The sequence below is a fragment of the Cyprinus carpio genome, chromosome A3 (genome assembly GCF_018340385.1).
Source record: "Cyprinus carpio isolate SPL01 chromosome A3, ASM1834038v1, whole genome shotgun sequence".
Lineage (NCBI taxonomy): Eukaryota > Metazoa > Chordata > Actinopteri > Cypriniformes > Cyprinidae > Cyprinus > Cyprinus carpio.
The window spans coordinates 23,689,220-23,716,596 of NC_056574.1; the positions used below are offsets into that span (position 1 = coordinate 23,689,220).

A 27,377-nucleotide genomic window follows, 5' to 3' on the forward strand; every position below is an offset into this window, starting at 1 on the left:
GGGATTCAGCAACACCGTCCTGGATCGAGCGACCCTCGGGGCGCAGCTCCTCCCGGCGGTGTGTTTGTTTTGCGGGTGTGTAAATTAGCCGTAATTCGTTTGCTCAGTAATGACGTGGGAGAGAGCTAATTGGGGCAGTGTTGATGGGTGAGTAAATGAGTCTCTGGTGTGATATGCTAATGAGACTCTGATTCTCTAACTCTCCCTGATCAGCCAGCAGACATAGGGGATGAATGATATAATTTTATTCACAAACATAAACAAAAGTCTATGGCGACTTTTACTTTAAGTTTACAATGAAAACGACACATTGTTATATTTTTCATGTGCTTTTATTTCAAGCGATTTAACTTGACATACAAAGAAGAAAAAGCTATACTATATTAGCCTGATTACACTAACACAAAACAGTACCGGTATTACCAAATTAGTTGTTTGTGTTTTTGATTTTCAGAATCAGAAAGTACCATGGAAAAAAAAAAAAACATTGGAAAATGAGTACTTTTTTTTTTAAGTACCATGTAAAAAACATGGTAAATGAGCAAGGGATATCACTAAGTACAATGGTATTATATGGTAGCACCACGGTACTTTTTGTAAGACTCAACATTAAAAACGCAGAGGAAAAGATGGCATATTTAATTCTAAATCAATAATTAATTTTTTTTAATTGCTTTTTTTTTCTAATCTCATGATGCCGTCTGACAGCCGTCTTTAGGGTATCTTCATGGCTGTGTTCACTTCTTCGCTTCTTCCTTTTCTGTTATGACTGAAGAGAAAACAATATTACATTAGGAAATAATACAGAGGGTTGAGGGTTAAACTAAAAACTAAAGTCAGTCATTTTAAATGCTAAAAGTGAGTTGGCATCACATTATAGATTTGGGCTTTGTTAAAGATTACACTTAACAGTGTAATAATTTAAAATTATTGGTGTTTTTAATGAGTAGCATTAAGTGAGGCAAATGTAATTTAAATATAAAATGCACAATTAAATCCAATATCCAATATCCAATATCAGCAGATATTGTGCATCCCTAAGTCATAGTCAGAGTCACACACTGATGATGATTGAGATTTTTGGCCATACCTCGAACCACCAGCTTGCACTCCACTTCATCCTCTCCTAGGTCATTGATGGCTTTGCATGTATACTTCCCTCCATCAAACAAGCTGGGTTTACGGATGTTTAAAGTCAGCACGCCCTGGTTATTCTGCATGAGATACTTTGGATCCTCTCCAATAATCATCTTATTTTTCATCCATATAATCTTTGGCTGGGAGGAGAACAAAAGAGAATGAAAAAGAGAGTGCATTGTTGCTTAATGGGCTTAAAAGCGACTGCATGGGTGAATGGGTTTTTTTTATAGTCGGGCACTATACCAACACTTACTTTTGGGTGCCCACGGACAGCACAGCTGATGGCAGCGCTGTAACCTGCGATAACAGACCTATCAATGAGAGGTGTGATGAACTTAGGAGAGCTGCACATATCTTTTTCCTTATAGGGTTGCTGTTTTTGTTTAAGACCTAAGAGAAAGAGAAAAGTAATAGATTACACATTACAAGTATCGCTTCAGCAGAGACACTTGAGCAATAATCTTCATGTAAAACAACATTCAGGGTTTCAAGATGAATTCTTAAACCACCAGTATGTAGGTACCAGTTTTGGCGATGACAGCTGTGTTTTTGCTGATGCCAGCATCATCACTCATGCCACAGATGTTCTCGCTGAACACACGGAAGGTGTACTCGTTCCCCATCACCAGATCAGATGCGGTACAACTAGGTCTGCGATTGTGTTCAAGAACCGTGAACCACTCCTAACAGGTGAATGAGTGAAAGACAGATTAAAAAGACTCCTGTTATTTGCCTTGTAGATACAAACTTAGATACAAACCTTTCTCTGTTCACTATTGGTTAGAATATCCCCTAAAGTTGATGTGTTTCCTGTGCTACTTCTTTTTAAAAATACTTAAAATAAAAAAAAGAATAATAGAAAAATAAAATTTATTTGATAATAAAAACACAAATGTTGCTTTGTCAATAAATGTAATATTTTTATATATAAAATATTTTATTTTTGAAGATATAAGGTATTAATTATTTATCCATACTATAGGCTACGTACACCCATTCAGGTGTGTTTATTTATTGATTTGAAGCATATAACAGCCAGAAATATTTGGTGTAGGTTAGTCGAAATTAGACTTCAAGTTCGGTAAACCATTCCTCATGGTATTAACTTTGTGCAGAAGGAGAGGAAAAGATCCTCTCTAAACTGTTGTAAATACACAAACCTCTATAATGGCATTGCATGTCGTAGCATTAATTAGATTTAAAGGGGTCATATGATGTTGCTAAAAATAACTTTATGTTGTGTATTTGGTGTAATAAAATGTGTTTATGCGATTTGTGATTGGCTGAATGCCTCAAGCGTGTAACGGAAATCTTACGCACCTTAACATACTGTGATGCCGTCTCCCAGCACAACGAGACAAAACCAATAAAACCCATTACAAACTTGCCATTTGTTGCATCCAGTGGGGACATAATTACTAATTATAATGACTTATACTGTCTTTTTATGCATTGTGTTGCCCCACATAAACATAAAACCATGTCTGCATTTGTGATCGGAGAAACAAACAAACAACAAGCGCTACTCTACACTGCTTAAAACTCGCATTTGAATCAGTGGCAAATCCTTTAAATATGAAAACGTACTTACAGGCTGTGAGTCAGAAGAGCCCAACTGTCTTTGCAAAGTTGTTATTGCCCCACTTTATAAAACAGCCTTTGTGCACAGAAGCATTGTAGGCTACTTTCCCAGGAAACAGTCCTCTGTAAAATGCGCAGCACACATCTGAATATTTGGGTTGAACTGTTCTGGAACAGTGTTGTAAATACAACTTAACCACTGATTTCTATTTGTGTCCTCTTTTGGAAGGCCAAACAAAGTATTTTCGCTTTCACAATGAAACACAGCGTCTCCACGTCATGGCATCAGCAGCAACAATAATACTACAACGAGAATCAAAGTTACGCATTCTTTCTTTGTGTAAACATTTGGGTGGCGTTATGCAAATCTTCTCACACAGTGACATAGAGATGTGGGGGTGTGTTTAAACGAGGCATTTTAGGAGGGCATGGACGAGTCTTAACTTTTATAAAGAATATCTCTTTGTATTTGAGACTTAAGTCTTTGCAACTTAAGGGATCTTATCTTTGCACGAACAGCTTTAACACTCCAAAGAGAAAGGAAAACTTGAAATTGCATCATATGACCCCTTAAAAGGGCCTAACAAAACCAGCTAATTAGAAAGAAGTGTTCACATACTGATGGCCAATACAGTAGGTATTGTAGGTGGTTTACCTTGGTTTTCAAGTCGGCCTTTTGAATGGTATAGCCAGTGATCTCACAGTTGCCATTATCTTTTGGAGGCTTCCACTCCAAAGCAGCATTGAAACCCCAAACATCAGTTACAGTGACAGCAGTTGGAGGCCCAGGCTTGTCTGTGAGAACGGGAAGGAAAGTAAAAGAAAAAAAAGACTAGGTATTACTGTAGCTTGACACCAATACTCTGAATATTTGGGTTGTCCTAATTTAAACCATGAGACTAATTAACGTGCAATAAACGGAGAAGACACTACAAGTGAGTGAGCAGAGGAATGATAAAAATGAAAGGGGGATAAAATGAGGGAGAAGAGTAGAAGAGGGTGAGCACATGAGCGTGAGGTAAGGATAGTGAGATCAAGTTTAAAAAAAAGAGAAAAAAGACTGAAAGCGAGAGAGTTGGAGTTTGCGGCTGGGAGCGGTTGGCATTAATCCTGGGCAGGCTGCTTGGATGCTGGCAGCAAACTGTGACTAAATGGCTGTCTGGCTCATCTGAAGGGCTTTTGCACTCTCATTAGCTTACCTCCCAGCGGGAACACAGAGTGAGTATCCCCTAATCCTATCCTAATCCCGTTCAACACCAGGAATAATCCAAACAACACCCCGCAGAATAATCCCTGCAACCGAACTGACCTATGACATCCTTGATTCTGGTGAAAGAGTAAGTGTTTAATATGAAACCTTTCTGACAGTTTAGGAGTTGGAAATTCAGCATCACTTTTGAAAGTGATCCTCAAACACTTTCCACGGGTTAACAAAATTAACCTGACTCACACTTCACTTTGCAGGGAAATGAACCTTCTGAACTGTGCAGTTTAATCCTTTAATTTTAGGTCATCGCTGTATTTGTGGCCCTAGTGACGTCTATAATCCTCACAAATGAATGTGTAGCACCTTCAACATCCCTAAAAACAACTTTAAAAAACTAGAAATGGCTCACCTAGATCTATTTTTCTAGACTGTTAGCAAGGTAAAACTCTCTGTGTCTTTAAATTCACCTTTGTATTATCATTAATCCATCGCCAGTATATCCACACACATTGTGACGGATGTCTTTAGCCGTCGCATCACATCTCCTGCTGTCTTTTGAGCATCCTGCCACAAGCATTCCATTTTTATGATGGCATGTCAAAACATTTCATAGAGACACAGCCTGGTGGGCAGTGCTCCAACGTACCACACAACAACACTTAGGGGGGTTCAAGGTCTTATCCTGATCCTGTTCCACTTTTTCACCTCCTTATGCTTCGTGTTTCTCCCCAAATGTTCTTATCAAAACAAAATGATCAAAATGTAAAATTCTTTAAAAAAGAAAACATATCACATGATCCCTGCATTTTGTTCTCACTGGTTGCACAGTACTTGTTAAACCCAAGTGTACGTATGTGAAGTATGTAAAGGCCCCATAATAAGTGTGTGCTGAATGTTAAACCACCTTAAATATACTTGGCTTTTGGTTAAGACTTGTTAGTCAAACTAATAATTCAGGCAAACCACAACTCTGTAACTCTTGGATTTGAAATTATGTTGTTGTGCATTTCCAACCAAATCATTTTGCTGACACTAACCTACAATCTGGATCTCGAGAGTGACTTTGTCCTCCATGTTCTCAATCTGCACGGAAAGGGTGTACTGGCCAGAGTGCTCTTTGGCTGCCTGTCTGATGAACAGGATGGTGTCCACATCACTTGTGCGGACATTCACCAGCTTGGTGTCTAGAGGTGCGCCATCCTTGAGCCAGGTCACCACTGGACGCGGTTTGCCCTGAGAGCAGAAGACATGGTGTAAATCGATAATCTGATCTAATGCAAAGACCAGCGACTGAACATAAAAGTAGCACTACACAAGTACAGGGCAGAAGAATGTATGTGCATGACTGACCTGGAAGGGAATAACAAGGTTGACCTTCTCACCCACTCGTTTGATGTACTTAGTCCTAAGCTGCCGAGGGAGGCGGATTTTAGGACGCTCTGAGAGAGGGAAAAGACAGAAGAAAACATGCTGAAAATGACAACAGACAGTGGGGTGTTTTAAACTTTGTGTTCAATGCATCACCGACAAGTGTGTTGTATTAAATCTGCATTTGAGAAGTTCAAAAGCAGTTCAAATGAAAATTTGAAGATATGTGAAAAAATGTTCACACAATGAAAGTTATTGAAGTCCAATTTTGTTTTGTTGTGTTCAGCAATATTTATCATTATTCTCTACTAATTTTTAGAAGACAGTTTTTTTATTTTTTATTTTAATCATTACATTTAATTAATTATTTAAATGTATATTGGCTAAAGATTCATTTTGTCAGTTTTCAGGAGTTTGAAATGTGTTGTATGTTATTTGTGTACAAGTATGCAAGTGTGCGAGTCTCACCGACAATCTCCCGAATGGTGACAGCTTGCGCCATCACAGCCGGAGGGCTACGACCAGCGATGTTCACAGCTGTCACCCTGAACAGCATCTTTTCTCCAACAGGCAGCCCTCTGACCCTGTAGCTATTCTTCTCAACAGGGGTCTCGTTGGCCTGCACCCACTCACTGGCTGTGAGTTCCACCAGGAGCAAAGTAGGCGGCAAACCAACAAGATATGTAAACATGTCAAAAAATGATCAAAAACGATTACTTCACTGTGATGTTTTGAAACCGAGACGGCACTCTATGTTAGCTCTATAGCAAAGGCCACCGTGTGCCTCACCTCCCTCAACGCAATATTCAATGATGTACCCATCAATGCCACCAGCTCCAATTCTTTCTGGGGGAAGCCATTTTAGAGCACAGGTACCATCTGTAACATCTTCCACTGTCAGGCGTGTTGGTTCACTAGTTGGTGCTATGAAAGAACAGGAAAACCAAGACAATGAATGCTGAATGAATTGAAATAAATGAACTGAACAGAATTAGTAAAATAAACTGATAAGTTATAGCAGACAGTCTGATGAGGAACTAACCGATGGGCATGAAGGGTTTGGAGCTGGCGCTGGGCTGGGACATGCCAATACCGTTAACAGCAAATACCCTCATCTCATATAACACACCCTCAATCATCTTCTTAGCATCATATGTTGTGGACTCATAAATGTCAAAGTTCAGCCTTGTCCATCTGGAAGAACCCTTCTTCTTCCTCTCCATTAGGTAACCTGAAAGTACACCAAAACTGTAAGCGGTATCCCACACATGTATCAATATAATCCATAACTTAATTAAATATTTTATGGGTATACTGCAAAAAAGCAAAACTCTCAACATACTGACAAAATATTACAATTTCTAATATTGGATGTCAAGTTCGAGACAAACACATGGTGAGGATCTGTTTTTACCTTTCACAGGAACTCCACCATCAAATTTGGGTGGATCCCACTGGATGGAAGCACTGTCCTCACCCACTCCAGTGCATTTCACATTCTCAGGTGGATCGGGTACATCTGAACACAGCACAGAAAAAGTATCGGCATGAAGAGTTGTAATGAAGAGATTGGACAAAGCAGCAAATAAGCGCAGAAAGATAGGGTAGCAGATGGTTAACATGCATAAACTCACCAACAATCTTAACCATGACATCAGCTTTGTCCTCTCCTGCTGGGTTGGTTACGGTGATATGATAGAGGCCCTCATCGGATCTCTCTGCTCCTTCAATAATAAAGCAGCTCAGGTTCTTCCTGGTCTCCACTCTCACACGCCCTTCAGCTTCAGAGAGCTCCTGCATCATACAAATGTCATGCTTTGAATCAAGCAAGCTGATATACTGGAGATTTCAAAGTTGGAAGTTACATTTCAAAGCTGATTTCCATATCCTATGTGATGTAGGAAAATCATTTTTGATCAACTTGAGAATATTTTCCTGCTGGAAAGACCAGCATGAATTTCCATGCTGGTTATGTCTTGGTCTAGGAGTTTACCAGCACTGGAGACACAATTTGAAATCCAACATATGCTGGTGACCAGCACTGCTGGGCTTTTCAGCAGGGTTTTTTCACTGAATCTTATATGAAAACAAGCCCATATGTGTTGTTGGCTTTGCATAAGATGAGAGTATGTGACAATTTGCCAGCAAACTCTCACCATATCTCCTTTTTTCCAGCACACAGTGGGAGGAGGCTCCCCTGTAATGTCAACATCAAACCGGAGCTTGTTTCCTGCAACGACGATAATGGTGTTTTTGTTGACAAAGCTGCCAGTGGTGTCCAGGTGGATTTTGGGTGGTTCTGGATGATAAAAGAAAGAACTGTGTCATTAACAAAACTGTTGCCCTTACACAAACTATATCGTTAGATTTGTTGATGCAAGTAAGATATTTACCTTGACGGGGTACATAATCAATCTTGATCTCTGTGGATACAAAATTATAGAGCTAGGTGAATGTTGAAATGTAAAATTTAATTTAAAAAAAAAAACTGATTCTCTCTCTTACCCAAGAAGTTGAGTTTGGCAGAAAGAGAAAGAGCATAACCGTCCGGTACAAAGGTGTAATCTCCTGCATCTTCAGGCTTCACATCATCTATCACCAGCTTGTGAGTCCTGAGATACCAGGATTAAAAATGTTACCACATCATAAGAAGTGTACGCCACATTATTTTTACCCAAAAAGCAATGAACACACTACTGAAAGAACAATTCTTTCAGTAAAATGGATATTTCGATGACTAATCTGTTTTAGCGTCCTGGCATAAAACAATATTGGTGAGGTCAAGGATGAGGTGAGGTTACTTATGAATGAATCGATAAAGGTGGCTGTAAGTGGACCGATATACCTGCCCATGTGTGTCATTTTGATGCGGTTGCTGGGAGTGACCTCCACCCCGTCCTTAAACCATTTGCCAGTCACTTTCTCATCTGACACTTCACACTTAAAGACAGCTTGTTCTGCTGCCTTCAGTGTCAGATCAGCTATACTCTGCAAAACCTGCAGTTCCTTCTCTATAATAGAGAAAAAAGAAGAGAAAGAAGGACAATGAGGCAGTTAATACTAAAAATAAATACAGAAATATCAGCCAAATGTTTGAAGGACCAAGAAGGGAGAATTTTTATTTTACTTTATCAAAAGAAGTACCTTCTACTTCAAGCTCCGCCTTGGACTCCCCCCCACTAGTGTACACATAGTATGTCCCAATGTCCTCTGTGGTTGCCTCATTGATGATGAGCCAGTGCTTTGTCCCATCTTTCTTAAAGCGATACTTTCCATCTCGGCTCAGTTCCACTCCATCCTTCATCCTGAGAGAGATGAAGAGAGACAGAGGGAGAGCGAGACAGAGAGGGACAAAGATGGAAATAATCTTCATAAGAAACCGAGGAAGATGGCAAGATTACTGAAGATAAAATAAGAAAGAGAGTGGAACGTGTACAAAAAGAACATGGATGGGAAAAAAACAAGGGTGGAAAGATGTAGAGCAACAGAAAAGATAGTTTGTCCAGGCCTTTGATACAGCAGAAAATGATCTTGAAATATACTTATGATACTCATATTGTATTGAGAGGATAGATTTTTTATTATTTATTAAGCATGTAAAATATCTTAAACTTTTCCATCTGTTTGTCTGAACTGTCAAAAAGCACAAGCTGTCAAAGACAATGCTCAGCAACATTACTCATTTGAACAGAAAGATGCTAAATGTGGCATTTATTACAGGCTTATAGGTTTTTGTGTTTTTTGACTTAACCATAGTAGTTGTTAAATGAGTCATTGTTTTCTGTAATTGTTGGTAATAAACAGAAAACAAAAAAGCAGTCGGATAATTTGCCGTTTAGGCGATTTATGTTAAAATGGCTTTTTAATGTTAATGACAATAATTAGCGATGTTGACCTTGATAGTACTGAAATTAATTTAGTCAGCTAGTGATGTATTAAGTATTTTAATTTGTACAGTTGGTCAATTTATTTGTAGGCCTGTTGCTGACCAATTGACCAGGTAAGTGACGCCAGCTTGGTCCAGTATCTCACCATTTCACATTGGCTCCCTCATCAGACACTTCAACCTCAAACTCCACCTTCTCCCCAACCACTACATGGATGTCATCCAACATCTTAGTGATGGTGACAGGTGGTTCTGTTCGTATAAACACACCAATAAGTGGTTAATATATTCAAACACTGTAAAACGAACACCATTTTCATCTAAGTACAGAGGAGCTTCTGGGGCTGATAGCAGCCACAATGCCACATATCCATGAAGAAATAAGACAAAAATGATACAAGAACAAAAACAAGACAGATGCAGAGACTTGGCTCAAAAAAAAAAAACATGGCTCATGTAAAAACAAAGGTAAGGATGGACAGCATAGACAGAGTTTTAAAATAATCAGAAGACAGATGGCTTCCACTCAGGGACAGTCGGCACACAGGAAAGCTACTGATAAGCAGACAGAACAAATGAATTTACAAAAAGGGGGTTTGCTAATGATGCCAGTGATGATGAAGATGTTGATGACGATAATGACAGTGTACCTTGGATAAAGACCTCAGTGAAACTCTTCTCCTCTCCAACCACACATTCATACGCGGCATCATCAGCGAGGGTGCACTTGTTAATAGTGAGCTTACGGATACCACCCACACTCTCAAAGATATATCTAACAGAAAGAGAGAAATTCAGCACAAACCTTGTGTAAGGCATCGAGCATCAACCATCAATCAGTGATGACCAGTGCACCTCTTAAAGTGCTATGCAAAACTATTTATTTAAACACAAACACAATGGGTCATACTTGGCTGAAGGTTTGATCTCCTGTCCATTTCTCAGCCATCTAACTTGAGCATTGGGGTCAGACAGCTCCACATTAAGTTGTATTTTCTTTCCTTTCTCCACAGAATAAGCAGGATCCAACTTCTTTAGGAAAGCTTAAAACAGAAGCAGCACTAACATATTCAGTCCATTACAATACTTGCCACCAATTCCAAATCTGTTTTGCTTGGTTTATTAACAAAATTGCACATTAGGGTTGGATTTGAACCCTTAGTATGTATATATGTACTTGGTACATCCGTCATGTGTCTCACCATCACTCTTTTTGGGCTCCACCTTCCTCATCTTCTTAAGTCTTTTGAGCATGCCCCTGAGATCAGTGATGCCATACTGAAAGGCGATCTTCTCATAGTCACACGGCTTGGCATTTTTCAGGATTTCCCACACATCCACATCAATCTCAGGCTCCTCCTTCTGCTTCCTCTCTCTGATGCACACGGAATCCAAAAATGCGGTTAATCTTCATATTTGGGTGAGATTGACTATTTTTATGTTGAGTCCTAGGGACCCCAGTGATGTGTTTCCTTCAAATTCTAAGTTTCTATGACCTACTCAAATGAAGATGTTCTGTTGTATCATTAAATATGCATGCATATTTTAGAAATTTGACTTATCCAAATTTCTAAGACCCTAGACAGAACTAATGATTAAGGTTAAACCTATATTAAACTTCTACAGTGAATAAATGACACCATTAATTATAATTAGGCAGTGATTACTATGCATGTATGAATTTGAAGAAAACATGCTGTTCAAAGTGAAAGTGAAGAGCTCCAACTGCACATAAAGGAAAGAGGGTAAGAAGAAAAAAACATGGAGGGTGTAGAACATCTTCCAAACCTTTTCTTGAGTAAACCACTGAAGTCCAGTTCACCTGCATCCTCTCCTGCATCTCCCCTACAGATGACAGAAGGTAATTGAGCAAGAAAATGAAAAATAAACAATTAGGTGTACATCATGTATATATTAAATACAGTATACTGCATATTATAAACTCACATAACAGACGCTTACTGTTATACACTCCTAAAAATATTTTTTTGTTGTCATCTATGGTTTCATGAAGAACCTTTAACATCCATGGAACCTTTCCATTGCACAAAAGTTTCCTTAGATAATTAAAATGATCTTCACAAAAAGAAAAAAGAAAAGAAGAAAAAATGGCATTGCTGTGAAAAACCCTTTTTATATATCCATTTATCAAGGATACATGCAGCATCTAAACAGACATTTAAATATATGAATTTGGCAGACAGTTTTGTCTGAAACGACTAACATTGCATTGAAGATATACATTTTATTGGTTCATGCAGTCCCTGGGAGTCAAACCTATGACCTTGGGATTGCTAGTTTAATGCTCTACTGTTTGAGGAGATCGAAGAGAAGCTCAAGGAGCCTGGCTCAGTCCTAGGGCTAAACATCGACCTCCCGGAGCTGGACCTGGAGCCAAACTCTCAGACACGAGGAAAAATATTACTGCTCAGAAGAGCAGCTTCTGGCAACAGACAACTCCCTCAATGATATGCAAGAATATCATATAATCTCACTTGTATGAACATGAGAAGCATGAGCCGCTAAATCTGTGTATACACTTACAGCAGCATCTAAACATAAAGTCACACTGACAATATGAATGAAAATCCTTCCAAACCAAGACCGTAAACATCTTAGGAGTGTGTTAAAACAAAGTGACATCAAGACATCTACCAGTTACAAATGAGTACACAGACACACAAACAAACTTACGATCGTTTGAACGCCTCCAGAATGTTTGTTTGCTGTGTCTCTTCAGCAGCTGAAGGAGAAGATGAAATACATGATGATGAGATGATGAGAAACTGTGAGTGCTCGATTTGCTCCACAATCTGATTAGTGTCAAAGCTAATAAATGTGTAATGCTGATTTGCTGAGTGCTGCGAAACTAACAGGAGAGGATCTAATCAGCAAAATACCTACTGAATAATGAATCAGCTCTTTACTTACAGTAACGTGAGTACACACACACACACACACCAGGCGCATATTAACTGACTTTAATAATCTGAAAACTACATTATATGCATTATAAATATCCTACATCAGGTGTTCAAACTCTAATTTCTAGCCAGATTCGGTGATCACACAAAAATTTGTGAATCTTTTTGTACATCAGAATATGTAAAAATGTCCTTTTAATTTATTATGTCCTACCTTCGACGGAGATATCAAAAGTGCAGCTGTCACACTTGTCTTTGGAAGTGACCTCACAGCGATAACCTCCTGCATCTCCATCCACAACCTTAACAATGGTCATCTCATAGGAGTATATCTGGCATCAAGAAATATAAATGTTAAGTCTGATCTGTAATGAACAAATCTCAAATAAAACGCACTGTTCTTCACACACCTTGGTGTTCCTATCATACGTTTCTTTGAACTGGAGGTGTTTTCCAGCCTTGCTGCCCAGATCCATCCATTTCCCCTTCAACCACTTCATAGTAGGCTTCCTCAGCATCTGAGAGGAGTCCACCTTAGCCACAAATGTGACATTTTTCCCTGTTACAAATAAAATGACATGTTTAATCATTGCTGAACTTTTGATATAGCATATGTAAATATATTAAGCAATATCACACAAGCAAGAGTGCTTTTGTTATGAATATAGGATATATTTAGCACAATTGTGTTTCTGATATTGGTTGCATTCTTACAGTTCAAATGAAAAAAGCAGGATCCGCATACTTGCATACTTGCACTTGCATACTTCTTAATGATTTATGGATAATTTATTATACAAAAAGCACAAACTGATTGATCCATTTTTGTTTTTCATATAATAAAAAACATAAATCATTAAGAAGTATGCAAGTGAGTCCAGATTTTTTTTTTTTTTTTTTTTATCAACACACCCAAACATTTGGTTGAGTGCATTGATTTAACATATTTTTTATTACTTACAGTTCAATAAATAAGAAGTTACATTATAGCCACAATGTTGGTAGTTACCTTGTGTATTGTTTCTCCATCTATGGAATTATTTCCATAAGAAGCCAATGCTGATTAACTGATTAACTGTCAGTTAACTGTTGCACATCTCTGAATAGTAGTATTTGTTTCCAGAATGAACTGGTGTTTATGATTTGTTTATGATTGTTTATGAATAAATTTGCTTGTTTCATTCCTGAACAAACCAGTGTTTTGAAGGAATTTATTGAACGAATCAATCAATGGCCCACTCATAATGACAAGCACTTGCTTCAGTCCTGAACAAATCAGTGTTTTGAATGAATTGGTTAAGTAAATGATTCAATGATTCATTCATAAACACATACACTCTTAGCATTCTTTAATGAATCAGTGTTCTGAACAAATTCACTGAAAGAATGATTCAATGACTCAATTATAAAAACAGTCACCACCTACTGGTGTAACAATTTAATCTGCAGAAGAAGTCACTAAAAACCCACCACTAATGCGCAGACTAAGAGCCTGGATAGAAATTACACAGCACACAAGTCTTGGAGTGAACTCAGCAGTGCAGCTGCGGACAGTTCAGAATCTCACCTTTAACGGCAGTGACAGACTGAGGCTTCTCCACAAACAGGCCACTTATCTGAGACATCTGAGGCTCTTCTCCTGGGACATGTTCTACATGCAGAGTCAGAGAAACTATGTAAACTCAAATGAACTGCTGAAAGCCCACATTAATGGACACTAAGACAGGCTATAGTCAACCAGTATTGAAAACAGTGTATCATTATGATATTTACTGTTCATATTGACATGTGAGCAGCCTGGGGTAAAGCTTCCTTAAAACATTTAGCACCATCTAACAAACTACTGCCTATTGGCTGTCACCTTTCAACCCTTCCAGATCCATAAACTGATAGTTCACCGAAAAATTAAAAATTCTGTCATTTTTTTTCACTCTTATGTCCTTCCAAACCAGTATGGCTTTCTTTTCTCTGTGGAACACAGTTTTTTTTTTTTTTTTCCTGAGGGTGAGTAAATTTTCATTTTTGTGTGAACTATCCTTTAAGGATCTGCACTGGGATCAGGGATGTGAAAGACACTTGCACAATTTCCTTTTGCATGAGAGATAACATTTTTATATTTTGGGTTTTTTTCATGTATTTGTCATTGACAATACATGCTAAAGGATTTGTGTGTCTTACCATCCTCAGGCAATTCTGTATCAAAGAAACAGAGAGAAAACAGATTAAAGGAAACCATTAGGAAGTTTATATGGCATGATATTATGGCTCTTTTAAGACTGATCTTTTAGGAGGCATCCATGTACAGTACACACATACTGTACATACTAACACACATATATATGTAGACACTGATGTCTTTCTGTCCTTCAGTTTTTCAGAATGAAGAAAGTGCCGTTAATTAAGTTATTTTCTTCACCATCCAGTCAATACCAATCAACTTCAGTGCCCTGCAAACCATTATAATCATAGTGGTACTGATGGGTGGGTGGGATGTTTTTTGGTTGATGCTGGTTAAAATCGAATTAAATGGATGGCTTTGATGACTGATTATTTAAAACCAATTTTTGCATTCTTTTACATATCACTTTCAGAATCATAACATATCTTTAGAAAAAGTAACAGTAAGTATGAAAAGGACAATATAACAAGTTAAAAAGTGTGTCTCTATTAAAATCCACAGCAACTGGCTACAAATAGTATCTGTGGTTGGATCAGACACAGATGATGTCATGCATTTCCATAAAACCAGAGAACAAAAGCTCCACTCTCTGTTTTATGTTTATGCAAGTTAATTAGATCAACTGAACAAGGATAAAAAGTCACAGTGCAATGCATAGTTTGGCTTATATTCAAAATTGTTGTGCATAAAGCTCTCTTAACCAACCATCCTATTTTCTGAAGATGATTTCCCCAGATACACTTAACCCAGATAAGATAGATGTAGAAGTAGTTGAACTCTAATGTCAGCCACTAAACATGTACACTGTGAAAATGCTTGTCCAGCTCTGGGTGTCCTAATCTCATGTTGCTAAATGTCCTGACCCTCACACTCACACAGTGATGGATCTCATACACAGATCCAAATATTTCCAATGGTGAAAATTTCAGAGGGACAACCATTTCAGAGTATCAGTATACTGCATAACCTTTGCTTCTTAAACGGTCACCACATTCTAAAAAGGTTCCAAGAGGTTAAAATATAACATGGTTGCAAGACATCAAGATGATGTCATAAATGTAACAAAAAATTGTATAAAATATATTTTGTAAAATGGCCAGAGGTTGAAATAAAACCTTTTGGTTTATGCACACTAGCAAACGTTGATATATACCCAGTCTAATAAAAAAGTATATATCCAAAGTATAATTATCTCCAAGTAAGCTTATTTGACCTAAACTACAATTAAAGGGATAATTTAAGGTGCTGTAAACAATTTTAGTCACAGCTAATCTTTAAGGAACCAAATCGAACATCTAATGTATAACCATTTACTATTTATGTGCTTACAATAATAATAATAATAATAATAATAATTTTAATTATGGTTTTTAGTAAAATCTGTCAGATAATAGAGATTTTTTGAGTGCTTTTTATTTTCCTAAAACCAGTTACAGCACCTGCAAGGGCTTTAATATAACATACTCCTCATCTGGATGCTTTGGCGAAATTTAATTTGAATATACAGCAGAGACTGTTGAGTCTCAAAAAATAATATGGCCGTTAAAAGACAAAGTACTATTCACTGACCAATGACACAGATGAAAACAGACTTGCTGGCATTCGCCAAAGCAATCTCAGATTTCAAACCACATGTTTGATTTTTGGTTGTTTTGGCCAGTCAGAACCCCTGTGACAGACCTGTGGACCACCAACAGAGAAAGTGACTGACATTTGGTCACATGCACAGTCATAGGAAAGGAACTTGCACATTGACAAATAAACACACACACACACACACACATACACAGCGAGCCAAAAGGAGTGTTTCTTTCCCTTACCGTCACAGCCCCCATCATCTATATTTAAAAAACAATGGAAGCATAATGAGGTTAAGGCAGCACATACAGAGAGACGGGTTAGACACTAACACTGTAATACACAACACCCCACTGTTTTGTTTCTGGAATCTAGAGCTAGAGAGAAAGTGAAAACAGAACTGGACACATAAAGGGATAGCATAGAATACTAGATTTGATTTGAATATGTGTATTAGATTTAGAATATGTGATTTGTTTTAATAGTTAGTTGTACTGCAATGACATTTACTGTTTGGGGTCACTGTAGGCTGTATACATGTATAAATTTGTACAAATCCGCACTGAAATGTAAATCCTAAGCACATCTGATTTGAAAATGTGCACATGTTGACACCACATTACACTGTGTACAGATCTCACCCTTCCTTTGGCTCTCCTCCAAAGGAAATGATTTGTACCCCAGTGCAGTGTTCATTTTATGACACCAAATTCATTATAACATGAACCGAGAACTGCAAACAAGTACCATATAGGCACATGCTTAGTGGTTATTCTCCCTTTGCACTACATTAATATAATAGCTCACGATCAGGTTCAGCGAACATATTTTTCAAAGAAATACATATATACACTAGTAAACGCATATAAACACACATTTAAATATACCTTCATAAAGACTATAAAGTCCTGACCTCCCAAGGCTGTTTGAAATTATTGTAAGGGTCATTCTTAAAAAGGAACCAGTAACATCACTAACATATTTAATTTTGTTTAATTTTGTTTTGTTATTCTAGAATAACGGTCCTTACTGCAGTCTCACATTTTGCCATTTAAATGCTAGTGACAGCATCTCCCACTGCAACTGGAAAATGACTCGTAAATTTTGAAAGAAAATACACTGTATTATGTAGATACAGAATAGTAAATAAATGTGGTTCTGAATGTATATACATAGTTAAATTCAAATTTATTACTGCCGGCTGCTCTTCTATTTATAAAGAAAGGAATTAAGTCCAACCATATTATTAAGTCTTTATGCATTATGACGTTTAGATGAAAAATTATATTGTTGTTCAACTAAGCAATGCACTATATATATGTCAATATGTAAAAAGATTCTAAGTTCACTGCTAGCTGGTTTCAGGTATGATTCATGTATTTGCTGTATTTAAAGATTAATTAGAACAGGTTAAATTAATGTATAATTCAGCACACCTCTCACTTAATCCTAACCCCTTGCAGAGCACTAGCGCACACTAACCACCATAACACACAGACACACACACACACACACACACACACACACACACACACACACACACACACACACACACACACACACACACACACACACACACACACACACACACACACACACACTCAAAGCTCATCTGTAGAAAAGCTACCCCTTGTGTGCCTGACAGACTGAATGAAGACAAATGGCATTCCTGACAAGATTCACAGGTGACCCACCTTCGGAAGGCTTATCTGTGAAAAAAAGAGATACTGAGAGTAAATCTGACTGCTTTTAAATGATTCATTTCATAAAACAGATTATGAATATTTAGTAGAGGAAAGAGATGCAAGTACAAACCAGCAGGTGGAGCTTCCACCTTCTTGTCCTTGGCACCTGAAAGAAATGAAATTTATAATCACAGTATTCAAAAGGGGTCATGTTAAAGTACAAGTCAAAACTGTTAATTTCATATTAGTTTTGTTAGATGTATATACAGTATACACACATATGTAAATCATGAAACTGTCTGAGCAGGTAAACAGTGTAAAACTGTACTCAGACCAAAATCAGAACTATGAACAAATAAATAAACACTGATTATATATGCGCATACATCCTCATAACAAAACACTTTTGAGTTGGCCAAATCTATTTTCAAGGCTGCGCGTATCCCCAATCTTTATTTATTTATTTTTCTTTCAGTATATGGAATGAGGGCAGAAAGTATTTTGTAGTGTGTAGTGTGCATCTGAGCCTCTCCTCTGTCCGTTCCACTGGTCAACAGAAGGTGTAAACAGCTTTGCTACATTGTGCCACCGTCACCTTTCAAGTCACAATCTTGGCCTGGAGTTGACTCAGGACCTGGAAGGAGTGGTTGGACCTTTACTCTATAGTGTTAAAGATATGAGACACCGCACCTGGTCTCGGCCCTGAGGGTCAGATTGCATGATCTGCTTGCATACCAAAGTACCAACACCTCTATTTTTGATTAGGTTTGTCTTTCAGATTGCAATATGTTAATGGGGCTCAGGCAATTCTGGTATATCTCCTCGTCCCAGAGAAGGAGTTGGATGCGGCAATCCAGCAATTTATAAATGCTTCCCCTATCTCAGGATCTAGGAGCTGGCAAAGATGTCCACCCGAAAAAGGACAGAGCACCTGGTTCACCAGACAACTTAAGGTCATGACTATACACAAACAGGGACCTGTAACAACTCTACTGGGAAATGCTCAAATGCTCTGTGCAGTTCTCACATTACCCATGATTAATTGATCTGGCAGTGTTAATTTGCTTGGCTAAAATCTTTGCTGAGGTGGAAGACCCAGTCAGCTTTTCATTAAAATGGCACTTTCCTCTTAAATCCATCGCTAACACCACTGCAATGTTGTGTGTAGTTTGCTGTCGCTATGGAAACCAATATAATTCTCATGCTCTCATCTGTTGAACTCAAGTAAACATCCATTAATCATCTTTTATTTCCTTGGTAAAATTCATCTGATCAAGCTTGTGATGATTTGAGCATCCAAAGCATACTGGATATTTACTCACACAGTTTTGCAAAAGCAATATCCTAAAATGTGTCCCAAAATTTTACTGATGCAATATCATTGTTGTTATTAGGCACACACACACAAAAAAAGACATTAAAATCGTTTTTTTGTTACTTGAAATAAAATACATAAAATAAGTGACAATACTAATTTTATTACACCTAAAACCGAAATAAAAGCTAAGCAGAAATACGAAAATAAATAAATAAATAAATAATATTGATAATAAACATGACAAAAGCACATAAATAAATTACTAAAACTTTTCATTTAAAAAAGAACTGAAAATAAAAAGTATAATATCAAAATCTGAATAAATACTATATTAGTATATAAATAATTATTCCTAAAATAACACTGTGCTATATTGAGGCAGACAACTTTTCCTAATGAATTTTTTTTTCTGCCTAAATTCTCTAGGGGCTCATGATGTCCTGCTCAGCTCAACTGTTGGCTCTTCTCTGGTTTCCAGTTGTCAGCACTCTCTCCATCTTGCTAGACTTGGTCCTTGTCACTGCTACATACAGCCACAGCACTAAAAACTAACAGACACACACTCGCACTCAACACAAACACACACATTCTAAAAGTGTGTGTGAGGTAAGAAGTCAAATGGAGGCCAGGGTAGCCCTGATGCTAATGCTAAAACACTAGTGCACAGAGATGGACAATATTATAAACTTAACAACCTTCACAGCTGCAGTGTTATTATTGTTAACTAAAACCTAAACTAAAACTATTAAAATAATTTTAGTAATTGAAGTAAAGTTGAAATAAAATAAAATAGAAATATTATGACAAATGTAAATAATTTTTTTTTTAATTATATAGCTAAATATAATTTTTACACCGAGGGAGGCAGAAATGGGCTTCGATAGTATAAAGAAAGAGAGCCAGACAGAGATCATATGGTCAGTGAGATGGACTGAATTTAATGTAGTCATATTAAATTAGCATGGAGAAGACTCGGATATCTAAAAGTACGCTTCATAAACAACATATGAGAAAAGTGTAAACGAGTGGTCTAATGCCCTCTCGTCTCCTATGCCTCTCTCTGTGTCCATAATGTGAATCCACAATTCTACAATTACATATATCTCCATCCTCACATATTTCATATATAGGCTAGACAATATTTAAATTTGTCGCTATTAATTTCTGTCTGATCCATACTTGAAAGGTCCTACATTACTAATCCAAGGTTGTTTCAGAGACGCCACCCCCACTGGCCTCTAGGCCACGCAGCTATTCTGAAACCTAGCAAAACAACAACACAATGACCTGAAATTGAGAGCAGGCTAAAATACAGCATCAGCATTTGAACTATCGTATTCGTGGCTGCACTCAAAATTTGCTCACTTTAGTTAAATTAGCCTACAGCGCTAGTATTCTCTCCTTCACTTTGCTGACAAATCACTCTCTACTCTGTGTTCCTCTCTCTCTCTCGTCCCTTCCTCGCTCTGTTTGGCCAACTAAACGCTGTGGAATATTCATGAAGCTAATCTCTTGCGACATTAACTTTACTACTTCTCTTTTCTGAGCCTCCCGACCAATCAAAATACAGATGCGATCGAGGACAATTCAGTTGTCTAGAAACAAACGAGAGAGGATGTCATGTAACAACACACACAGCTGATTTTAACCATTTTGACAGGCCAGTGGGGGAAGACAGACTTTCACAACATTGTCAGGTCTCTCAGACACATCTTTGGATGTGATAACTGAAAGCAGGGGCCTCTCTTTGAGTGGCCTTGAATTAGCATGTTGACCCACACCACCCTGCGTTAATGTTGACAAATGCCCTTCACATATCAGCACATATATGCTTCCAATGCAATCCGACTTGTCACTTACAGTGTTACACAAACAAAACCTGAAAGGATGTCTGAGTGTTTAGAGTCAGGCTCAAGTGTGTTTCAAGTGTGACTAATACAAGAAAAACTGTGATCTCTGCCCTTCGAAAGCGCAGCCTACTGTTATGCATCATATACTGCCAATACAATCCCAAATTAATGTTTTAAAATGTCAACAAATTAGGTATGAGTACAAAATGTATCGTAATGAATAACGGTAATCGTTACAATTAAAATGCATAATATTCAAAACATCTTGTTCTGGATCTGGGTTTCGGTTAATGATCTCAAACTTTTCAACAAGCTAAAAGGAACCAGTGTCGTTAGATTTATGAATAAATGACTTCTTTTAGTGAATCAGAAACAAAGTGCAAATAGTGTAGCTCTAGTCACAAACAAATGACTCCTATGAACCGATTCTTTTAGTGAATCATTCACAAACTTTCTATACACTTTCATGGAAGTAACTAAAGTGCCCATAAGTTTATAACTGTATTCATTGATTTATACAACAAATGCAATTAGTAATTAGTTAATTAGTAAATAATGAATTAGTAATTTATCTGCTTATGTACTAGTAGATCCCAACATAATTTCTTCTAGCATTACCTGGGAGATCATTTATCATGGCTGAATGGACATTATAATTGAAATTTGCCAAAGTTAATTGATCAAAGTGAATTGGAATTGAATCAAATGCTTGTAAATTGGAAACAATTTGAATCTGGAATTGGTCTTGCAGGGTCTGTGGTCCAGTTGCAACAAACCCATTAAGTAAAGAAAACCCTAATTCTTTTATTAACAGGGGTTTTCCTAATGGAAGGAGTTTGTTGCAACTGACTCCTGGCCTTGACTTCAACTCTGATGCCGAATGAATATAATGAATTTCTTTTAAAATATTTCAATTTCAGGATAAACAGGCTCCGATGGGATATATGTAGTGTTTCTAAGGATATCACAAAAAAAAATATGTTTTTCCCCCCTCAGGCTTCATTCAGCTCCTCAGATCCAAATTGAAAGCAGCTATTTTTACAAGCGGGTGTGTGATGGAGTGTCTTTGGCATTAGAAGCATTTGGAGTGGATCCAAGTGTGGGGTGGGTCGGCCGCACATGATGAAGTTTCCCTGTTTTATGAGAATGGAGTGATTGATTCTTTTGGCAGCGAGAGGAAACACTTAAAAGAAACTCTACAATATCTACGTGACAGCACTGATGATTTGAGTTATGGATGTAGATCCTAAATATCTCTTTCTTACATATATGGAAAGATGAGGTGGTGAGCATAAAGATAAAGATTGGGGAGATGGTGATGCAGAAACTCTGAGAATAAAAATGAACTGGTTGCTATGGGTCATGTTGTGTATGTAATCACAACCTATATAATTTCTAAAAAATTTGTTATAGTTTTACATGAATTAGTCAAACTGAAGACCTCTTCAGCTGATTCAACAAAACTATTTACACGAGTCGAAGTTCAAAACATGATTTAAAATAAAACCTTTAATCAAAATGATTCTCTTGCCCTATATTTATGAAGTAAAGACAGGCTATCATATAAAATAAATGTCAAAAGGTGTTGTTTATGGTGTGATGATGCTGAGATTAATTATGGTCTCTTTACTCTCTGACAGTGATATCTTTCTCTATTCCACTCTCAGGATAGCACACTGCATTTTTAATAAACCAAGCAAAGTCGTAACTGAACTTGTCAGCCAGTGATTATCATGCATAAAGGAAAAGGGCAGATTAGATTTTGAAGCAAGTTTTTGAAGACGGAGAGATGAAGAAGATTTTTCATACATACAAATGGATTTATTTTTCATCAAATGTAAAGGATAGTTTACATTTGTAATTTCTTGACAGAAAATGTTTAAAATATGTATATAATGTATAATGTTGAGTTTTTATTATTCTTTGCCATGTGGGAAAAATGTCAAATGAATAATATATATTTTAAAATAAATATTAAATATAAACAAATTAAAAATTAACAAAAATTAAACAATTACAATTGTAAAAATGTACAAGTTTTTGAAAATTAATTAAAAAAAAAAATCATTTGCAGGCATAAAAATACTTGTAACATATATCACTGACTGAACAGAGCAAGCAACAGTTCAGTCAAATGTCCCTAAACTCATTACTTACAATACTCATGCAATTTAATTATTATTAAATAATTATTATTATTTATTTATTTTTTTAAGTTGCATTAAAAATGCTATGTTTGAAAGGGAATGTTGCTTCTTCATAAATGGAAATCATTTATACTGCGGGTGCTGAGATTTTGGGTGGTGAAGGAAAGGATGATGATTTAACAGAGATAAATACATACAAATTAGCACAGTGGTTTTGTCGGGGCACGCGAGGAGATTTACCTTCCTGCAGAGTTTAGTTCAAATCTAATCAAATACTCATGAACCAGCTAATCAAGGTCATTGGGTTCTCTTGAATATTTCATAATTCCAGATCTCCAGGAGGAAGACTGAGAAGGACTAGTGTGTGGAATATGCAACAGGGTTTATGAATATAGTCATACAACGATATCAGTTAATGCGCTTTCCCATTACGGTTAAGTTGGAGGACATATCCTAAAACACACAAAAAATGAGCGCTCCTACATCTGCGTGTGATCCATCATGAAGCAGATGCATGCCAAGGAGTGCATTGTGATGGTAACGGGTATGAGGTAATGCTACACTACCCCAGCTGGAAATGAGACATTGAATGTTAAGACACCTATCACTCCCTGTCACTGTATGTGTGTGTGTGTGTGTGTGTGTGTGTGTGTGTGTGTGTGTGTGTGTGTGTGTGTCTGTGTGTGTGTCAGGGGGTTGGGAGGTGAGATTACTTAGCTATATTATCAGGTATACGAAACCTCCCTTTGGAGATGTCCAAGGATGCCCTCAGTTGGAAAAACAATTTGTACATCAAATAAAGTTGTATAAAAAATGCACCAAGTTGGAGGTTACACTTTATTTTGATAGTCCACTGGTATATGGTAAATATTTGTGTGTGTATGTCAAAAAAAGAGGATGGAGCAAGAATATGTCCATTTTGGATCACAGAGTTCACAGAGAGAGTCTGTCTTTCTGTTCTGTGTTGTGGTGAAAAGAGGGAGATTTGGGAAAAGGGAGCATCATAATAATGACATTTCAGATAGCAAATAAGAGGCTTAACCTTCCCTAATACTCAATACTCAGGGTGTTTCATTAGCAGGGTTACAGGGAGCCAAACTCTTGTTGTCCTGCCAGGACAGAAATGACATTATTTCAGCCTGGCAGGGCAACACAGGCTTCTGCAAAAAGAGCCTCAATATTGTCACAGAAGATGCTTAAACAGCACAAGCAAATAATCGTTTTAGGACATTTTAGAAGTCTGAAGGAATCCTTCACTCATCTCAAACTGTCACAGGCTGGACATTTGACTATTATGGAAAAGCTGGGATATTATATTAGACTCTTTGTGAAGTAATTTATATTAATGTGACATTTCACATGGGCTTTATTTAAGCCCCAATCCAATATTAATGCAAATGCACAATTTATAGCGCACAGCCTTGACCCATTATTACAGTACTACTGTCATTACAGAGTATCCATAATCATGAAGCAATATGCAGAAGCACACATCTTCGGACACTTCTCCACTGCCAACATGCCATTTGTAAAATCACATACCCTCCTAAAAGCTGCTCAAGGCCACAGGGCTATTCTTGAAGCTGTTTATTAAGGAATCGTGCTCCTTGCCAGTCACTATGGCTTCAGCAGATCCAGACAGACTTTATCTTGACAGTTCCCCACTCTGAGCAAAGTGGCCTGTGTATGTGACTGCAGGACTTGAGTGGAGGGTGGTAAATGTGATCTTTAAAAAGCAATAAACTAAAAGAGGGGCATTGTGTGTGGTCTGAAGTGTGAAGGTAGGATAAATGAGAAAATAAAAGAGGGACAGAAGGATAGACAAGAGAAAAATCATGTTACGCTCCAGTGAAATGATCCAGTTATTTGACACTCTGATGTCATGCTCTCAGACTGGGATTAACACGGAGTCATGGGACTGAGTTAGAAGGAAAAACTGAATCATAACAGAGACCAGGCAGGTCTCAAGAAGGGATGGTGACATAAGACCAAAGACACTGAACTGACCTCGTTTTTGAAAGGGGTCGTGCTCAGGAGACAGAGCCATTTGTTTGCTAAATATGTGCCCATGGTGTACTTAACAGAATACTGAATATTAAAGAACAGTTTAATGTGTAAAGAAAAAGACAAAAAATAAATAAAATAAGTATTCCTTTTATTTTCAAACATCTGCTTTTTTTCAAGGAATATTAGCCAATATGTATATAATGGGTTATATACATAGAAAATGATAATAAAAAATGTACTGCTATTGAAATTATAATATGATGTTTTCTTTTTTAAACTGCTCATACATTCTTTTCATTTGTATCTGCCTTTTCTGATTAGCCCTGTTATACTGGTCAAATTATTTGTAGAAATTCGTTTTTCAATCATTTTAACAAACAATTAAACATGAATTAAAATAATATTTTCTTTTTAGCATATATGGTTCAGTTTCCTGAGAATGCTTATGAATTATTCCATCTTTCTACTTTTCCAGTTCCATTTCCAGTCATTACAAATATTCTGATCTGTTTTCCTTAACAGCATTTAAGCAGCTTAGTGCCACAATTACTTCCCTGTACATTATATGCATTTTGGGAATATTACGGCATATAGCGTCAGTTTTGCTTATTATCCTGCTGTTGCTGGAGTAGTAACTTCTCTGTGAGGATGAATTCAACTTGAACAGCGCTGCCTCTTTCACCTGAAGATTTTTCGGTGCCTGTCAAATCTATTTCTTTCTGCCTCAAGACATGTAGTCCACAATGACAATCAAGAAGGTCATATTTTAGAACCTCAGTCACATACACAAATTTACAACATCATTACATGGCTGAACATGGGTATCCTTTGACATCAACTTCTTATATCTGATGCTAATGATTCCATCTGCTGGTTACACTTCAATGTCTGCAATTCACTCTCCTTAAAATCTCCTTAAAAAGGTGTGGCAGGAAAAGCTTTTAACTCTGTATTTGTGCCAGCAAATGAAATCCTACTGTATATTCAGAACTAACCCACTCCTAATATCAGCATTAATTCTTTAAGGACCATACTTGATATGCTATTGATTTTTAATTGTGCACAACTTCAATCAATAGATTCATTTTCATAATGATCAGAACTTCACCTGCAGAGTCAAATGAGAATTGAGTGTTTGAATGACGGTCTTTGAGATAAAATATTTCTGCAGGCGAAACACCATATTCATGCAGCTTTATTTGACATCCTCTGAGCATTCACATATAATGAGATCTGAGTCCTCTTGGAACGTGATTCTACCTCACCAAACATAATTTGAGTTTCATTATAGGTACAGAATAGTATTGTGCATTGGTTAATAAATAGCAATAATGATTAAAGGCTGGAATACACAACACAACATTGTCCGATTGTCATCTGTGGGAGTTGCCTTTAGTTGGCAAAAGTCAGAGCCAGTCTACAGATTTTGGGAGTTCACATATGACCAATTTTACAGAAAAACCCATAGTGTACGATGGACACAGATTCACCTGATGATTCCATCCAGATGGAGGATATCAAGCTAATTTTAGAACACATATTGTTTTCATTTGTCATGAGTGTCTCTTAGCAGAAAGGCACATGTTTCTGTGTGAGTTTGTGTTTAGAATGACCTTAAAGTCTAATAAGATAAGATCCTTGGTAGTTTTAGTGTATTATGTCCAGTTTTCCTCATACACAGTCAACAAGTGTATGCCTAGTGTTTTAAAAATCTGTTCAGATTTTAAAAGTCGTGTAATCATCACAATCATAATTCAAATTGGGTATCTTCTCTGTATAGTCGCCAAACCCCAAACTGAAAATTGACCTCTCACTCCTGCTGCTGCCAACCCAACCTACAAAATTCATCTTTCAGCGCCTGTCACAGCCGAGACGATCTAAACATCTCCTTACAGTAACTTATACATTCAGACCCATGATTTACGCTTTAAGCGACTAAAACGACATATCTCAGCTTTAGCAGGTAGTTGGCTAACAAAAAGTGTGAACAAGTGATCAAGATTGAACTAATACAGCTTGATGAATGAAATTATGAACAAATGGAAGTCTTTATGGATGTTAAGAATGGGCCAGACACTCAAGCATTCAGCCGGTCAGAATATAAGAGCATCATCTACATTAACGTGACACATAAAATGACAAATAGCGGTGATAAAATACACTGTTGTGTTAAATGTAAAATCAATGTTGAAAATGAACTTAAAGAGGCTTACCTGGCTTCTTCGGTTCAGGCATGGCGGTTGGTCATATGTCGGTCACACTGACTTTTCTTTCTCCCACACTTTACTCATCTTTCATCCCTTTTATTCCCTCCTCCCATGGCAAGCATGTCGTCCCCATCCTTGAGAAAGATAGAGGAGGGTGGGTGAGGAGAGAAAAGAGCGATACAGGGAGAGAGAGAGCGATAGAACGAGTGATACTTGAGATCTTAAGGGAATACAGCTTGGGCAGGAGGAGCAGGCGAAAGACAGAGACAAGGGTGAAAAAGTATAACATTATAACAAACA

The 27,377-nt window shown here is 37.3% G+C and overlaps 1 protein-coding gene across 2 annotated transcripts; it reads right to left on the bottom strand.

Annotated features, from left to right (window-relative positions):
* Positions 1 to 684: 684 nt before the first annotated feature.
* LOC109088814 (myosin-binding protein C, fast-type-like) lies at positions 685 to 27,236 on the bottom strand. Of its 2 annotated transcripts, XM_042725172.1 has the most exons (31): positions 27,084 to 27,236; positions 17,679 to 17,714; positions 17,558 to 17,572; positions 16,106 to 16,123; positions 14,285 to 14,299; positions 13,674 to 13,757; positions 12,517 to 12,665; positions 12,321 to 12,438; positions 11,877 to 11,925; positions 10,971 to 11,027; positions 10,385 to 10,557; positions 10,093 to 10,225; positions 9,833 to 9,957; positions 9,329 to 9,434; positions 8,441 to 8,601; positions 8,142 to 8,307; positions 7,802 to 7,908; positions 7,690 to 7,719; positions 7,453 to 7,595; positions 6,931 to 7,090; positions 6,711 to 6,815; positions 6,339 to 6,527; positions 6,086 to 6,220; positions 5,765 to 5,932; positions 5,279 to 5,367; positions 4,966 to 5,161; positions 3,377 to 3,516; positions 1,664 to 1,823; positions 1,394 to 1,530; positions 1,091 to 1,277; positions 685 to 769 (listed from the first exon to the last, which is right to left on the bottom strand). In XM_042725172.1, the coding sequence occupies exons 1-31, from the start codon at positions 27,103 to 27,105 to the stop codon at positions 738 to 740; spliced, it is 3,405 nt and encodes a 1,134-aa protein (XP_042581106.1). In that variant the 5' UTR covers positions 27,106 to 27,236; the 3' UTR covers positions 685 to 737. The 2 variants fall into 2 exon arrangements, with proteins under 2 accessions (XP_042581106.1, XP_042581111.1); XM_042725177.1 differs by lacking the exon at positions 16,106 to 16,123.
* Positions 27,237 to 27,377: the final 141 nt, after the last annotated feature.

Excerpts from the sequence above, each read along its gene's own strand:
- LOC109088814 (XM_042725172.1), bottom strand. The coding sequence starts at position 27,105 with ATGCCTGAACCGAAGAAGCCAG. Across the intron at positions 7,909-8,141 it reads AAAATGACACACATGGGCAG|GACTCACAAGCTGGTGATAG; the intron begins GTATATCGGTCC and ends CTGGTATCTCAG. Across the intron at positions 1,824-3,376 it reads AGGCCGACTTGAAAACCAAG|GAGTGGTTCACGGTTCTTGA; the intron begins GTAAACCACCTA and ends TTCACCTGTTAG.